The 18,390-nt window shown below is 37.0% G+C and overlaps 1 protein-coding gene across 1 annotated transcript in view; it reads right to left on the minus strand.

Moving 5' to 3' along the window:
- Positions 1-8,135: 8,135 nt before the first annotated feature.
- Positions 8,136-18,390, minus strand: part of FAM120B (family with sequence similarity 120B) — a 49,420-nt gene continuing 39,165 nt past the window's right edge. The window contains 3 exon segments of the mRNA XM_010707034.3: positions 8,136-9,822; positions 13,326-13,439; positions 15,192-15,300. Coding sequence (XP_010705336.1) covers positions 9,761-9,822; positions 13,326-13,439; positions 15,192-15,300 — 285 coding nt within the window. The 3' untranslated portion in view covers positions 8,136-9,760.

The following is an 18,390-nucleotide window of genomic DNA, read 5'->3' on the forward strand; positions in this document are numbered from 1 at the left end:
TAGCCACTTGCTACAGACATAACAGTGTCAGTAGATCTAAACTCCATACAGACTTCTAAAGAAAAGCAGGCTGTGCTCCATCAGATAGTAACGGGTGGCACAAGAAATTGGTATGTCTCAACCAAGGTCATTAAGTAAGCAAATGACAGGTCTGGGAAGATGCAGGGGAGTTAATCAGTTTCCTAACTCTGCCCCATATCCTGTTGGTTAGACAGAATCTTCTTACGGCAAATTCATCAAGTCTGAAAGACTCAAGTCTGAAAGCATCTGTTCAATGAGCACTCTTGAACAAAAGATGTATGCAAATGAGTGGACAGTTGATCAGATATAAATTGCAGATTTCTGCGGAGTAACAGTGTGTCCCAGGCCCTCTTATTGCTGACTTCCACAGACAAGCACTGAAATTCCAGTTAAGCCATTTAAGGACATTGTTAATCCAAAACCACTGAGTAGCTGAACCGCCTTTCATCAGTTTCAGGAATAAGATTGCCAGATGTTTTATGCTAATAGCCTATGAAAAAGACAATCCACAAGTCTGGGATGGTTCTCTTCCTGTTCTAGGTCATTTTTCTTCCTTTTCTCCACTTCACATGTATGAAGCTTGCACATACTTCTTAGTCTGGTGCAGTTTCACTGCGCATTACTTTGTATTTTAAACATCACCGTTTGGTCTTTGGCCAATCTTCACCTAAGTTAAAGCAGAATAGCTCCTTCGTGATCAACATTCTGCTCATATGGTAGTTTAGGCTGGGCAGACACACAAAGTCAAAATGAAAAATTCAAAGCATGTATTTTAGCTGCAGCAGTAACAGAGATTGCTTACAAAACACCTGCAGGGTGAGTACAAACAGCCAGTATCTGCCCACTAAGAACATTTGGAATGACATTTAACAAATTAAGACTTTTAGGATCCAGGAGGATTGATCTTGTTTTGCATAATGTGCATCAGAGAAAAAATATCATTCATCTTTATTTGCACTATTTGAACCAAAAAAAGAGGTAAGCAGTGCATAGTCAACTGAGACTGTCCCTAGAAAGCACTTGATTGACACAGTTTGTTCCCCACACAGAATTACTTTAGTCAGCCAGGACTGGGGTGACACCATGCTATTCATGGAACTCATACTAACATTGGTGTGGATACAGAAGTGCTTTAAATTCCAGATGGCTAACATTTTTAATGTTTTCCAGAACAAATCTAGTGCTTCCAAACAGTTACATGTGGTTATATAAATGATCAAATAAGTGATTAATTAGGTTATTAATGGTTTTATGTACAAAAAGATGTATGTTAGATACTAACTCCACTCACGCTGCAACTGTAGAGCAGCCATACAGATTCTAAAGGGCAATTACAAGCCAGTTAAATGGCATTAAACTGGAAGAAGGTGTATTTAGTTTAGATATTAGGAAGAAATTCTTTACTGTGAGGGTGGTGAGACACTGGAACAGGTTACCCAGAGAGGTTATGAATGCCCTCTCCCTGGAAGTGTTAAAAGCCAGGATGGATGGGTCTTTGAGCAACCTGGTCTAGTGGCAGGTGATCTTAAAGGTCCCTTCCAACCCAAACTATTCCATGATTCTGTGATACAACCCATGTATTCCCATGAATGGTGGGTTGTGTCAGCTCAATTGTTGCAGCAGATATTTAGTCAACACCTTCCAACAAACACTTTTTCTTGGAGTGAAACCAACAGTGAGCTTTTGGATGCAGAACTCAGGACAGTGAGCTCATCTGTAAGACTGCATTAATGTCTCAGAATTTTGGCCTGTTTGCCAGCATGTATTATCCTTACTGAGCTCAGATAAAATATTGGATCTTTTTGCTCTGAATTCTATGAAATGAAACACTACGTAACAGTGAATCTCTCACCACGCACACCTTCATCTTCTTCAGCATAGACACAAACATGGCCCAAAACCCAGCAATCACAGTACCTGACTGATTTCCTGCTTCTGGGGGATGAGTGGTATTCTTGAAGGGGCTGACAGTGCAGGGAGTGGAAACACACAGCAGGAACACAGTCCACACTGATGAAGCACCTGCCTTTTGGGGTGACTGGGAAAGGAAGCACTGTTCTGCCTGGAATCAGTGCTCTGCTTCCACAGCTCTAGCAACAGCAGATATCACAACTGCAATGCCTTGGAACTGAGACTTGGATCTGAGTGAGGACTAAAGGAGAAACATCCAAACAGAAACTGCTGTCTACATTGCTGAACAAGTGTGGTGTGGGGGCCCTGAGCAATGACCAATGTTTGGGTATTGAAAAGAGAGGCTGGTTTACCTCCATGCAGAGTTTTCAGTCAATCTGACTACCTGACCCTAAACAAGGCACAAGCAAACTAAGTCTGCTGACAGCAGTTTTCAGTTTCTACTGCCCGCTGGGAATTTTCAGGAGCTCACAGACCAGTAAAGGTTCCAGACTCCCATTCTGCTTTATCCCGATAGCTTTGCTGTACATAAACAGAGCAGGAAATATTCTCCAGGAAATCAAGCATGCAGAAAGGGATGTGCAGTGGCAAACACCTGGGAATCACTGCAAAGTACTAACGCAGACGGCCTACAGCATATGCCATACACCTAGAGCTACCATCTCTGGCAGGACAGATAAAGCTACAGTCATCATAAATGAATACAGGACACCCAGAATCAGCTCATAGAAGACTTCCTGAGCAATTGCCTTTGGGACGTGGAGGGCAGGGGTCATAAAATATAGAAGAATCCTTACTGAGCACAGTGCCCGAGGCCTATGAGAGATCACAGCAAATGGTGTAGTTGCTTTGCCTTGTGTTCCCATCGATATGAGGGCTGCAGTGATAAGTTAAAGCATCACTACTAGAAGGACCTCAGCAAAATTTGCTTGGAGGAAGCATAAACAGAGCAGTTCTAACGAGGCTCATGCAATATTAGGAGCATATTTGTGCAGGGACTGGCAGTGTTTTACAACCAATTGCAGGTGCCTGATCTTAATGCTAGCAACCGCTTCTTTTTGTCTGTACTGTAGCCAGGACTTGTGAGTGTGAGAGAGATTGAATGCTTTGTAATGAAGGTATATTGTAACATTTCTCTCCAGGTGGCACTTTGTTAACAACAATTAGATCCTGATTGATCTTTGAAGGGCTAATTCTTATGTGGTTTGCAAGGGTCCTACAAGGAGCAAGTGTTGAGTGGGGGCACTTTAAAAGTATTAGTGAGGGGAAAAAAAAAAAGAATAGTGCCATAAGAAATTTGCAATACAATGCTCAAGCCTCCTTTGCACCCCACAGTAATTTGTTCTTATTCCTGTTATTATCCCCTCGGGCACTAATGGTCACTTTATTAATTAGTTGAAAATTGCATTCTAGGTCAAATGGCAGCTTTTTTCCCTCCCATTGTTGCAAATTGCTAGTGGTATGGCCCAGTAAATGGCAGTGTTACTGCAAAATGGGAAAGATCCTTTGCTTTTCAAGATAAAGCCCATGGACCAGCTGCGCTTTCCATGACATTTCTAAGCAGAGCATTTCCCCAGGCCTGCTTTTAAGCAGTTAGAAATTAAACAGAACTCACTGTCATTGTTGAGATTTCTAATCATAGGCTGTTACTGTATTAGCTCTCACTCTCCTCACCCTACCCCCCATTTTAATTCTAGCTGAGCCTGTTTTCTAAGGTGCATCTCGGCAGTGCTTAGCCCCATTTCTCAGGAAAGGAGTCAGAGTGTTTAGGTGCCTTCGTTTATGATGCTCTAATGGAAATACTTTTGAGACATCTGCTTTAGCAAAAGAGGACAGATGCTCAGCAATTTCTGAGAAATATGGTTCTGTCTGTGGCATCTGAAGTTAGAGGCTCAAAAATTAAAAATTACTCTTGCAAACATTGCTGGCAATGTAGGAATAGAACAAACCACAGCCTCTGAAAACAAAATTGGAATTGACAGATTTTGTGAAAGCTTTTCATAAAGAAAACTCCTACTGAGGACAATAGGTGTTTAGCCTTTAGACAGGAGGACCAGCCCACCAGAACTGAACATCAAAGCATTCTATTTTCCATTAACTCCTTTCTGCAGCCTACTGTGCTGGATGCAATCTGTCACGCGAGTTGTAGCCCAGCAGTCAGGACACCTATCAGAAGTCAGGTCTGGGCTAATTTCCCAGCACTGTCAGCCTAATGCATCTAAAAGGATGTGGTTAATCTGAAAACATTTGCACAAGGCATCTAAAATCAAACATAACCCTTAATTTCTATTTTTCAAGCAATACTCTCATATTCCCATTCTTCTTTTAATCCTGTTCTGTAAAATTACATTCACACTGATTTATCATCTTTTTTGGTGGGCCCAATCTAAAAACAACTTAATGCAGGAAAGAAAACCACCCTCCCTGTGGCCTCTCAGAGATTTGAAGTCATACAGAGCAAGGAATCTTGTACAGGAGGAAGATGCTTCAGTGTCTCTGACAGGAACTTCACACATGCCATACCCTCACATACCTAGAATTATAACCATTGGTGGATTAACACCATTCATTTTTGAAGGCTGTATCGTATCTAGCACATGGAAAGGAGAATGCCTCTCATCCTCCAGCAGGCTGGACACTCATCCACTCAAAATTCCAAAAGCTCCAGCAGGCTGTAGCAGCTGGAGTACCTAGTTAGCATTGCATGCACAGTTAACAACCCCTTGAATCACTGCACTCTGGGAGCACAAGCAACAGAAGAGAAGCATTATTATTATTATTATTATTATTATTATTATTTTGTCTTTCAAATCCTAATTTCTAAAACAACAAATTATCAGCCTCGCCAGTTTGGGCTTTCTCTGTAGACAGATGGGAGTGTTGTTCAGGAAGAAGGAGGAATAACGTGGAGGACTGATCAAGCAATAACATGTTAGTGTAAACAAATGCATAATCAGAAATTTGGGATTTCTTTCTTAGTTCCAACAGGCAAGTGGTAGGACACACAAACTGGCTTCTATTAGCACTTTTTTAAAAAAATGCTATTATTTTTATTACTCGGAGCAAGAATTTCTTGCAGAACTATTTATTATCAAAAATTAACCCAGTAACCACTAATGCAAAGGAATAGGAGTCTGTTCTCAAAGTAAGAGACAGCTGAATTTGCAGGTTATTGACTGCTTTTGAACAATTACTTCAGGAAATCATTCAAAATGTAACCTTTATTAAAAGCAAAAATCACGGTCACTGTCAAGACTTGCAGAGGGGTCTCAAAGTTGCCAAATCAGCCTAGATGTGCAGAGTCTGCTCTCTGCACAGAGAAGGTAGCAGAGAAATTATCTAACACCTACAAAACAAAAGCATTCTTAAAGGTATAAGTATTGTCATTAGCTCAAAGACGTTTTAGATTAGGATTATCACTGTATTTCATATGCGTATTACCTCACAAGAGATCTTCATCACCAGCATGCTTCAAACCTGAATGAACTTTGCACAAATTGAAGGCCCTCCAGCAGAATGTAGGCTGGCACTTAAGGATCTAATGGGTGAGTACCCAGAGGCTGAAGATGATTATCAAAAAGCATAGCATTACACATTTGCAGCCTCTTAGATGAGCTGCATCTTCATCACAAATGAAAATTGTCCTCAGAAAGTAAATACAGAGCCCGCTAGGCCTCTGCTATTAACAATCTTTTGACTAGAATAAAGCTGGATCTGATAAGGGTAATTCCTGAATGGTTACCATGAATTAAGTGTTCCAAATGTCATAAATGATGTATACAAGTTTCTCATCACAGTTCTAAAAACTGCTATTGCTTTCTCTGGCCAATGACATTTAGAGCTAACTATGGCACATTCAAAAATCACATCTGAGGTCAAAGCGGTTCTTACAGTACACTCTTGCTCTTCAAGAAGAGTCCAAAGACCAGCTGCATAGCTGGCTACTGAATATTTAAGACAGAGAGCACTATTCTTTACCTATAAGCCTCCAGGGCATTGTTAGAGGTATCATACCCAGGATTGGTTTCTCTGTCTAGTATTCTGTGTGTCCTCTGGCATGGTGAAGAGGACATGAATACATTTGAAATATCAGTGTATTTCAAACTAAAATTCATGCTTTGTTCAAGTATATTGACTTTGAATATGTAGCTTTTTATCTACGTGACCGCTTATAATAATAGGCCATTCAATAAGTGATTTAAATAACAACTACCAGAGAATAAAAAGTACTAACAACAATAAAAAATCCTAAAAGTTGTATGCATCCTTCATATCCTGTGTATCTTGTTTCCCCAGATAATGCATTTTGTCTTTTGATGATGCTTATTGATGAAACACAATTTTGATATTAAATATGAACACCTAAGGTAGAATGCAACACTATGACTGAAATTCTGCAGTCAGTATAGTTCTTCGGCCCCAGTCTACATCCTATCTGTAGTATGTAGAGATATGGATGACAGAACTTGAAACTGCTACAGCTCTACTCCTGTCTGCACTCATATAATCCTTAAAGTTGGAAGGGACCTCTGTGGACTAGATGGCCCTCAGAGGTCCTTTCCCACTCCAAAGATTCTATGATTTTATGATTGTTTTGAAACACTGTATACTAGTCAATGGGTGAGAAAGGTCTGGATGTCAGCTGTAAGGTCTATGAAAGCAACAAATGCAAGCTCCTAACTAGAGGGAGCTTTACACTGACATTGCTGTTGTAACTGTTCTCAGTTTTTTCAAGCTGCTTTCAACGGCAAGCTATTCCATAGAACATATTTATTAGTTTTACCTTGTCCAGTTACTATGATACCTGCAGTCAGGCTTTCTGATGCCCTGTGCTATTTGGGCCTTAAGCCCCACTGCCACAGAGCAGCAAGTGTGGGCAGCTAGAAGAGAGAAGGGCAGATGCAGTGAGAGTGCAGGCCCACAGTACCCGAGCAAGAGCAGAGCAAGTCTGGTGATGGTAACCAGGTTCATGTGAAGTCTCATGATTGCTGGACAAGTCCACAGTAATAAGGCACATCCATGGTGAAACCAGGAAGCAAAATGTCTCTTGTTGGTCACTATTTCTGTTGAGTCAAGGTAGACCAAATTACTGACATTAATGAATGTTCTCGGAATCTTTCGTCAAGAGGAGTTGATAAATAAATGCTCAATTTTAATGAAAATTTGGTGAAAAGACACCTGCGCTTCATAAAGGCTAAAGAAAATGGTAAGCAATCTAATCAAACAAAATAAGAATGCTTTTCTTGCATTTTTTTTAAACTCACACAGATTCCCTCACTTCAAATCCACGCCTGTTTTACCAATTCAAAGTAACCCTATAGCCAGTTATTAATGCAACATCATTAGGTTGGAAGCTTTAAGGCTGTTTTCCTGTACATTAATTCCTTCTACAGTCCATAAGCTTTATGGTAGTCTGATCAATTTAAATTTCAATGACACTGGAAAATAACCCCTTTATCTTTCAGCTTCCTCCTACTTTGGCTCTATGATTCCAAGTAGGAAAAAATCTTAGCTTGGAAATAATAATAGCAGCTTCTGCTTATAGTCTAGTATTAGGAGGAAAAAAAACCAACGCAAATTCTCAGAGTCTAATAGATCTTCAGTGGTCAGGGCAATTATTACCAATTCATATCATATCACAACTAGCACAGCAAAACTCACACTCTAACTGTATGTAATTTTGTTTATTGAGGCTAACAGAAATCTTCCCTCATATCTGAATTGAAAGAGGAATTACTAAGAAATTCTGGCTCATAGTGGCATTCTTTTCATATACACTGTTAAACACAAGATTCCTGAAACTAAAGAACTTTCCATAAAACTCAGACCACATTATTCCAAAAGTTTTGGGAGTGGGAGGGATAAGAAAAAGAAGAAAAAAGGAAACAGAAAAATAAAGAAAAAGAAAAAGAAAAAGAAAAGAAAAAGGAAAAGGAAAAGGAAAAGAAAAAGAAAAAGAAAAAGAAAAAGAAAGAGAAAAAGAGAAAAGAAGAAAAAGAGAAAAAGAGAAAAAGAGAAAAAGAGGTAGTACAATTACAGTCATTGACAAATCAAGCAAAAAGGAAGCAGGAGTATCCCTTTCAAGACAGGAGTCCTGCAACATAACTCAGATACTATATTGTGTAAAAACTGTGTCTGCTCAGAATTAGAAATCCTGTGTTGCTGTCAATTTATTTGTTTAGTTGTTGCTACTCTACGCAGAATACAAAAGAATGTATTTATTGTATTACAATCAGAAAAAGACACATAAGAAAATTATAATGTTTTCATCCACTTCCAATATTGAGTAACATCATCTGGACGACCTAAAAAATCAACAGTTGTGAGGAGCCAAATAAGACACACAAGCATCAACACTAAAACAATTCTACTAACAAAAAGTCCTGTAAAAAGTTTCAAAAGCGAACTGCTCATGAAAGCCACATGTGCCTGAAAAGTACTATTTTGAATTTCCTTTAAAAAACCAAAAAATCCTTAAATAAAAGGAAATCAAAGGAATTTAGACAGAAAATAATAGGTGGATGCCAAAGGTGTACAAATTTAAGCCAGACAGAAGACACTGAATTTTTTTTTTTTTACAGTAAACTATAATTCTTAGCTTGAAATATTATATATTCTGTAGAACGTAACATAAAGTTACGTAACTTAAGCAAGAATCAGGTCACAACATCTTACTCACTCAGCACAGTAAAAAGCTTATGATTGCTACAGATTGAAAAACAGAAAAGTGAAAAAATTCTAAAAGCAGTTTGGAATAGTCAACATCCTCAATAACTAAAGATAGTCCTGTGAAAATCTGCATGCTGTACTGGATTATAAAACTTCCTTTTAACATTTTGCCTCCATCTTTGCATATCCTTTATTCATTTCTGCTCCTCAGTTTTATCAAGCTTTCGTTTTCCTTTAATTATATACTTCCCATACAGAGATTATGATATGACTTAATATACTGAAAATGCTGAAGTACAAAACTAAAGATATGATGACTCCAAAGCACATAAACAGAGGAAATCAGTTCCATAAACATCCCCTTGAGTCAAGCTTACTAAAAGATCACTAGAAACCTAAGAAAATGAAACTGTTGAGTATTACATAGATGAAGACAATTTTCAATTATACTGTTGAGATTTTGAACAGGGAAAAGTCTGGTTCTTAAAAGTATTATTTATTGCCAAAGTAGGGCAGGACAAGACTCAGATTCTTTCTCTCCTCTGCAATGTTGTGGTTCATTCCACACATTCAGATGAGAGAATTGCTTAAGTACCAAAAGCAACAGCAGTTTTTGGCTGTTTCAAGAAAACACTGCATTTTACAGGAAGGACATTTTGATTTGCTGGTAGGTGGTATTTAAATGGCAACAGTGATGACATCTTTCAAACTTTTCAACAGGTTTCAGTGCCAATGGCATAACCCTTAAGATTAAGATATAATCTACCCAAGACAACAACCACAATTCAGCATGAATATTCCATGTGATTCATGATGAGCAAACTCTTGGAGTATACAAAACTAGAATAGTCAGGAATATCTTATGATGTGGTACAAATGCTTTAGAATTTCCATTGTCAGTGGTACAAAAAAGCTACACCTGGATAATACTCTGCTTCAACTGGTACCATTAACCTTAGTTCTGTGATTCTGGTCTCATAGCAAGTTGAGACATAGCAAGGGATTCACATACTAAATACCCTCTGCTTTGAGCCATTTCTTCTGCAGTCATATGGTTCAGTTATTCTGTAAAGTTTGTAAGAGGCTCTCACAGACAAAAAACCAGTCTCAACAGCAACTGTCCCATCATCGCAGTCTGCTAGCTCATCACATTTATTCTTTACCAAGGAGGAACATGGAATCTTCTCCTCTGGTCTGGATGTCCTGATCTGTATCTTCTACCTGAAGGAAATCAAAATAGGAAAAGCTTGCTTAGACTGCCTCCAAGAAAAATTATATTCACTTGTATTTTGAGAAAAGAACACATTCCTCTTCAGTTGGCATGTAATTACAGATAGTATTTTGAGATGTTAAAAACTGAAGTCCATGACGGAGCTCTTCCTGAAGCTCCTAGGCTACTGAAACTTCTAAAATCTATGACCAAGTAAAGGCTCCAGATAGTGAATTACAGAGGTCATATATACACAATGGTTGGTAGTTCAGACTGTGTGAATTCAGGAAAAGAAAATACACTATTTAGAACCAGATAGAAGCTACACTAAGAAATATTTTCATATCATTTTAAGTGTGCCATATACAATACTGCTTTACTTGTAGAGTGTAGATTCCTATAAGCAAAGTAGGATCCTAAATGTAAAACTTAGGCAGAATAGCGTTGACCCCCAAATCCAGCTTCTAAATACAAGTATGAAATTGTCAAAATACTTCACTATTTCCCCACCTCACTGTTGATGATTCTTGTGGTGGCAGACTGGTAGCTGAAAATATTATCCATCACTTCTAGCACTCTGATAGCTTTTATTCATTATGTCCTCATCCCCAAGAAGGATCCATCAGACAGAAGGTTCTATCCCACCAAAGGCAGATCAGAAAAGCTATATCCTTGCCAATGTCTTTCACTATTTCAAATGTACTAGGGTATCCTCAGCCTTAATCATTCATGTAGCTATTACAACCAGTCTCGCTGACGCTGTCTTCCATAACACTTTCCCCTATCTTCAGCTCACTTTTGTGCTTTTTCAGACAGGTCTTCAAATAACAGCATCAATGCCCAAATTACTGATATTTTTAAACAAAGTTTTAGAAATATAAGACAATACGCAAATAAGGTTAGACTTTTTTTCACAATCTTTTGCACTCTGACTTAGAATTAAGTAGAAGTTTGTACTGAAAAAATGCAACTGATAAAATCTCAATGTTTATCATTGGACTGCTGTAGAGAGTGACAGAGATACATGATAATAATGATTTCTGTAGTTCTTATTGCTCAGTTTATTTTCAGTTCTTTGCAGAAAGAGGTAGCAATGTAATTCAAAACATGAGTGGTTTCAATTGCCAATTAATCAAGTTTTGTCTAGTAATAGACTATCCAGCACATGACGCTTAAGCCATGAACCTAGAATTCAGAAACTCATGCTTTATTGCAAACATTTGTTGTACCTCAAGGAAAACTTTTAAACACAAAGCACAAAGATTACCAAGAGCTGCAAAGCCAAGTTTTTAGCTGTTTTACTTTTCAATAACAGAAGCCTAATCTTAGCTTTAAATTAGATACCTAGGATCTATTTAATAGGCATCATAATGGTCAGGCATTCAGAACGCAATATGGAAAACTTAGAACACTAAGTGACAGGTCTTCTAAATTGACAAATAAGAAACACTGAAGATAAAAAAAAACCTCTCCCCCTCTGCAAAGCTTTGGTGTCCCACTTGTGTTACATGGATGCAACTCTTGACTTGTAACACACAGCCAACACATTTATCAAGAGAACATAAGTAAATAAATAAATAAAATACCCTGCTCCCCAGATTCCCTTCTTTCAAACCCCAGATGGAAGACTAGATAGTAATTACAACAGACCAGTGGTTAGTATTCATCACAAAATGAGGGATACCTCAGTTCAATTCTTACTCTGCCTGAGGGTATTCAAACCAACATCTCATTGAAATACAAGTGTGTCTTAGCTTTATGCTTTCTGGTGGAGGCACTGTTTCCTCCACTGCTGAAGTCAAGCCATTGTCATGGAATTCTTAAACATTAACTGATAAGCACGAGCAAAGAACACCTAATCACTGGGTACTTTTCTGACAGAAGATATGGGTCCCATGGTTATTGTACTATTAACTTTTAAAGTGTTTTTTAAAATGCATTTTATTTAATGGTTTATCTATAATACGCAACAGCAGGAAATTTAACATTTAACAATGGCCTTGCAGAAGTCCAGACTACAAAATCAAAGCCTGAACCAGCGAGACAAGTCACTAGGTTAAGTGCTCTAGCCACTACGCCAAACAAGTTCCTGATATGTATACAGCTAGATATCACTAATATCATAGGAAGTTTTACCACAAGCTATCACACTTTCTTCATTTTTATTCCCTGTTTCAAGAACAGAGACAACAGCTACATAATGAAGCAAATCAAATACCTGTCTTAACATCAGCAAACTTATGAAAAAGAAACTTTGTCAAAACTTTGTCAAAACATCAAATATCTTGGCAGGTCAGCTTAAAATGAGCTCTGAAACACTTCAAGACTCTTTCATAAAGAGAAACATGTTTTTCTACTAAATTATTTTTATTTATAACAGAGATTTAACTCCAATTACAGCATCATATTTTAACGCGCCCTGAGAGTAGTAAATAAGGTTTAATTTTGCCTGTGTAGAGGAAGACATAATATTTTATTAATGTTACTGAATTATGATTATAACACAATTCAGTGCAGTTACTGTGGAATATGCTTTATGGAATACATCTAGTGGTAAGATCTGTGGAGGTGAACAGAGTGCCTGCAAAAGTGATTCCTGAATAACAGGCTTTTTGAGACAGCCACAGTGATAAGTTTTGGTTTTTGCTTAGTCAGCATAACACTATTGTTGTATTTGTTACACATACCATCAAACAATTTTACCTGTGAATTAAATGATAGTAACTCTTTTTGAAGAATACAACAAAAGCATCTGACGTACATTAAAGACTTTACTGTATTTATTTATTAACACTCTTCCCTAATCATATCAGTCTTCTTTGAAAACATCATCTGGAAACACAGAAGAAATTTAGGCTCTGCAGACTTAACAAAATAACTGATCTTTCTTAGACACTTCTCTTCCTTTTGCTTATTCTCTTTAATCTATGTTTATACATCTTCATTCATAATAACAAGAAACTAAGATTGAAGTAGTATCAGCCCAGTGGAGTTATCCACAGTGATGCATTGCTGAAATGTCTGTTGTGTTCAAGAAGTGGGATTGGTAAATGATTCAAGATTAATTTTTGTCAAGACAAAACAGGACATTTCTATTATTTAGGTAATGGTCTGGAAACTGAGACCCGATCTAGAAAATCGTGTAAATGTGTTTATTTTCATGCTTAAGTGTTTTACTGAAGTATGAACTAAGATTTGCAACTAAAGACTTTACACTTACATTTCGGTGCAGCTGTGCCAACTCGTTTTAGATCAGTTTTAAACACCACTCAGCTGCGATCGAACATGTAAGGTTTAAATACCACATGAAATATTTTTTTTCAGAATGTTGTGAGGAAAAGAAGACTTACTTCACTTGGTAGAGTTAGTTTCTGCTAATAAATTTTAAAAGTTTTATTGCTGAGTGCTGTGTGGTAACAGCAAACATACAATATATAAATGTATATAAACTGTACATAGACACAGACCTATTATACTGTTCACAGAAAGAATTCCAAATACAAACATTTTTTACCTTGTGGTTGAGGATTTCTCCAGAGGTTGCCCCTCATTTGATTATGATATGGAGAAACAAAGGAGCTCCTGTGTGTTTGCTGGAACCTAGGATTAAGTTCTCTTTGGTGTGTTCCTGAAAAACAGAAGTTACTGGCCAACTTTGATGGTAAAGAAGATAAAATGAAGAAGAACAGAGAGAACATATTCTTTTTGTTTTTCTTCTTTTTTTGGGGGGGAAGGAGGGCAGAACACATTTATTAGATTTATGTCAAAACAGTTACGTACAATTACGATTCTTTCAAACTACTCAGCCTAATAAGTATGGTTCTTGTCCTCATTTCCATCTATAGACATCATGATTACAAGCTGTTAACAAGTAAAACCAGATAACTTCCTGACACAGATTTGGAAACTGAAGTCATTACAATGAAACAGAAATCTCTGTCCAAATTAGAATCACAAATCATAATTAAAATGCTTAAGTACTGCTCTGAAGCAATAGCAGACACTAACAAGATTTGGTATCATAAATCACCAACAGATACCCTTAATTTTGAATGCTACCCACCAGTATGGTATAGTATCATATACAGAAGTTGTCAGAAGTGCTGTTACATAATGCAAAGTTCTGAACTAACAGAAAATCATTCTGCCTTTGCATTCTGCCATGTTGCAATTTTCTCAAGAAATTTATAACAGGTAAATTTTATCCTCACAGACATCATACTTGATTGAGTATTAAGCAGATAATTAATAAAGACAATACCAGCATAAATGCTCTATTGCATGATGTTCAGGTGATTCAACCACAATCCAAGCATGCCTGAACCAGACCAAATTTACAGTGCTAGGTGATTCTGTCATGTATAGATTGGTAACTAATGAAAGCAGAACGACATCTCTACTGGTAGACACTGAAACTATAGAACAGCTTGTATGAATAGAAAGGTCCACAGACAGGTTACCTAGACCATCTACCAGTTCATACATTCAAAAGCTATCAAAAAACCTTCCTTTCTCTCACATAAAATGAAAAAGCATTCAAATTCATAGAGAGAAGCTGATATACAAAGGGAAGCTAGAGGGTCTTAGTGTTCTGCGTAAAGATTATCAAAAGCATTAACTTTTTCTTAATAGAAATAACTAGCAGACAATTCCTACTCTGTCTTATCCATATTTTAACCATATAGAGACACTACTTAATAACAGCATTTTGAATAGTAATAATGACATTTTAAAACCTAATAATTTCAGAGTGAATTATTTCAAAGCCTCAAAAACCTCAACAATCAAGATGTGTGTGAATCATGCTGAAAACATTTTACATTTTTTTTTCTGAAGGTCAGGCAGATCACGTGGGAAAAAGAACATCTTTAGTAAAGCAAGCCACACAGTTGGAAAAAAAGTAAGCCAAAGTCTTAGGCTGAAAACCCTTCTCCACACTGCCTCAAAGCTTGCCTTGGTTTTGAACTGCATCAGTGTGTCTTCAATGCCTTACTCAGACCTTAGACTATCATGGCTAAAACTATCATGGCTTTCCCTTTAGGGAAAGGCAGAAAAAACCTGTTCTTCCTACAAAAATAACTTTAGTCACTGAGCAAATAGCAGTGGTTTTTGTCAGTGAATAGTATTTTATTTACTGCATGTATCTATCTCACTAGCTATGTAACGAGATGGAAATATTTTATCCAAACTTGGGTAATCCAATCCACATGAATTCCTAAAAGCAGGAGGTATTTTCTTAAATCTCTCTTTTGGTTTCTTGGAGAAAAATCTTATGATTTATTTAGCTTGACATGCTCCCCAGGTAAATGCTGTTGCAGCTGAAGGATAACTGAGCTTATCAACACATTGATTTGGATAAGAAAATTAACATAATGCCAACCTGTGATAAATCCATTTCCTCTTGGTCTGCTCTGTATTGTTCTCTTCTTCACTGCGCAAACTTTGCAAATGAGCGACTTCAGATTCTGGAAGGGTGTATACAAAGACTCCTGCAGACAACAGCATTAACATTAATGCCTGTTCTATCTTTCTTTCTTCAGGTGTAGCACAAAACAATTACACATATAACAATCAAAATTATTTTATTAGTCCATGCTCATACACATGTGAAGATGTCAGATGTTCTGGTTCACATTTTTTAGGAAACAAAATGTTTAATATTAAAAATGGATTCTTGGAGGGGTTGTTAGGGGTGCAGAAGGAATGTTTTTTCCTCTTTTAGTTATGTTTGTTTTTCTCCTCTGCTCACATCTGTTTATTACTTACTTCCATGTTCGATTGTTTTGAATTGCTACCTAGGCTTAAGTCTATCAGCAGTACCTCAGGGAGAGACAGGTAAAGTCTCATGATAAAGTGGAATGAATGAGTGAAAAATTGAAGTATCTTAATCTCATACATTACAAACACAGTAGTAATACATCAGCCTTAACTCCAGATATTTGTTGTCTGATAAAATGGAACCTCATCTAGAGACATGGAGGAACTGAATATCAGTGTTTATTGTGTGGGCTGAAAAGTTCTGCTGTTAAAAGGACAAGCCAAAACTATTTGAAGACCCAATACTACAAGAAGTGGTATATTAGGGCTGCTCTGAAAGCAATGCCTCCGATTTTATTATGATGGCACCTGACATCAGAGGTGGATGTTGGTGGTATGGCAGCAGAGGTTGAACCTTCCCACCAATACTCCATTACATTTTGTTGCTGTGTGACAGATGGCAGCAGAGGGACAGTCTTACCAAATGGTGTCTGACATGGAAGTGCATATGAAGCGGAGCTGTGTGACCGAATTTCTCCATGAGATAAAAATGGCACCACTGACATTCAGTGATGCTTGCTGAATGTTTAAGGAAACCAAACAGTGGATGTGAGCACAGTGAGGTGGTAGTTGGTGTGTTTCAGCAATGGTGACAGCAGATCACCTCCACAGACTGTTACAAGTGCAACATGCAGGCTCTTGTTCATTGCTGGCAAAAAAGCACAGCTAATGGTAGTAACCGTTGAAAAAAAAAAAGTTTTGTAGCTTCTCCACCAAACAGAGCTATTGCGCCCTATCTGTTGTAGTTTCCATAAAAATAAACAGGAGGTGTTACTTTTGCAGCAACCTACATATCTAACTTTACAGGTTTCAGTGAGCTTTGTAGAAGCATCACATCCTATAATCTTTTTCTTTGCTTATTGATTTATGTGGGAAGTTGCACACATTGAAAAGAATGAGAAAAATAGTAGATTTTAGAACATCATCATAATTAGTGATTCTCATGAAACTGAACTGATTTTTAGCAGGATGACAATTCCATTTTGTAACCTATGTGGTGGAAAGGGAGCAGCAAGAATGAGAGAGGATTACAGGAAAAAGTAAAAATCCAATTTGTGTCAGGACTGGAGAAACTAGAGAGGTTTCTTAAGAGTCTGAATCTCTGAACTCCCTCATGAACTTTCCTACCACTTCTTTTTTTTTTTTTTGTATTAATAACCCTGTTTTCAGACAAAGCCTTAAGCACAACCCACAGATATTTACAATTTTTTTCATACAGACTAAGTACAGACTGTGAAGAACTCCCACTAATTGGAAAATCCTCTCACTATATTCCTGAGAGAACAAATTCAGGATGTGTTTATGAAGGTTGGATGAAAGGCATGATCAGAAATGGCCAAAACATATCACTTATGCTGACCCAGTAGGTAATTTGTTTTTAATTTAAAAAAAGATAAAAGATAATGAACATACTGTGAGACGTGCAATAAAAAGACTAATGAAGTGATAATATCATTGCCTCACGGCTTTATGGGACTATTATATTCAATTTTCTGTGTGGATAAACAAACCAATATGAATACTATTATGAAAAACAGAGAACTAGTACAATAAGAACTAAGTATATATATTTCAAAAAACAGGATGGATATATTTTTGATTCTTATCACATTTTTTTTTTTATCTTTTAAAATTTCTAAGGCTGTGTAGAGCGGAATTACAAAGCAAACAAACAAACAAAACCATCTTGCCCACAAATATATTAATTGCGTTTAATTTACATATTTTATTCTTTCAGCAAAAGAATATGTAAGTAAGCGAACCTTAGAACATTCACAAGTGCTTGTGCACATGTAAATATTTAACCAAAATGGTACTTCCACTGTAGTTTTCATAAAGTTATTATATGTATTTAAACCATCATAATCAAAACAACTCTGATTTTGAGATCTTCTGAACTCCCTGAAGTAATATAACTGTCCAGATACATAGAGACATCCTAGGATTTAGGAAACAAGCAAGGAACACCAAAGCAGTAACTTTTTCCTCTTATTTATCTTTACAATAACAAAACACCAATGCAGAATAACTTTTTTTTTCCTCTAAATACAGTGCTGTAGCTATCAACAGGTTAGATTTATGATGCTGAAGGGTAGATTGCTAACAAACAAGTGCTGAAAGACTTTGGCTTCCAACGATACATTAAGCTCTGCCAGGAACTAAGTACCAGTTTTATTTATTAAGTTCAATTTATAGTAATAGGAGCAACCAATCACATACACTTGTTGCCTTGCCAGTGTCCCCAGCTAAACTGAACTGGCATCTCTCAGCAATTCTCCCAAAAACAGATTCTTGCTTTTCAAACTGATAAGCTAGAAAGCTATTTTATTAGTTTGGAAGCTCTCTCTGCCATATATCATACCTAAAAAATAAAAAAGTTATTTAAAATTAACAGGGTTGGGTTATTTTTTTTCTCCCGACAGAACAGTTTATCTGGGGTTTGTTTAAACTTGAGTATCATGCTTTCTGAAATCCTATCCTAGATATTTTAGTTGGTCAAATAAAACTCCAGCTCTGCTCTAGGGATCTAAGCATCTGTCCTCACCTCCCGAGACATGCTAAAATAGAACTTCAATCAGGTTATAATGAGATTTTCAAATGTTAACTAAAGCATACCAGCTAATATATTTTAGAATAACTCTCAGTCAATATCTTTTTTTTTCAGATTTATGTATACATATGCTAAAAGCTGTTAACTAATCTGAATTCTACCCAAATGGAAAATAAATAGTTTCACAGAAGTGTATGTAAATTTGTATTTT

Source organism: Meleagris gallopavo, chromosome 2, assembly GCF_000146605.3.
Source record: "Meleagris gallopavo isolate NT-WF06-2002-E0010 breed Aviagen turkey brand Nicholas breeding stock chromosome 2, Turkey_5.1, whole genome shotgun sequence".
NCBI classification, from domain to species: domain Eukaryota; kingdom Metazoa; phylum Chordata; class Aves; order Galliformes; family Phasianidae; genus Meleagris; species Meleagris gallopavo.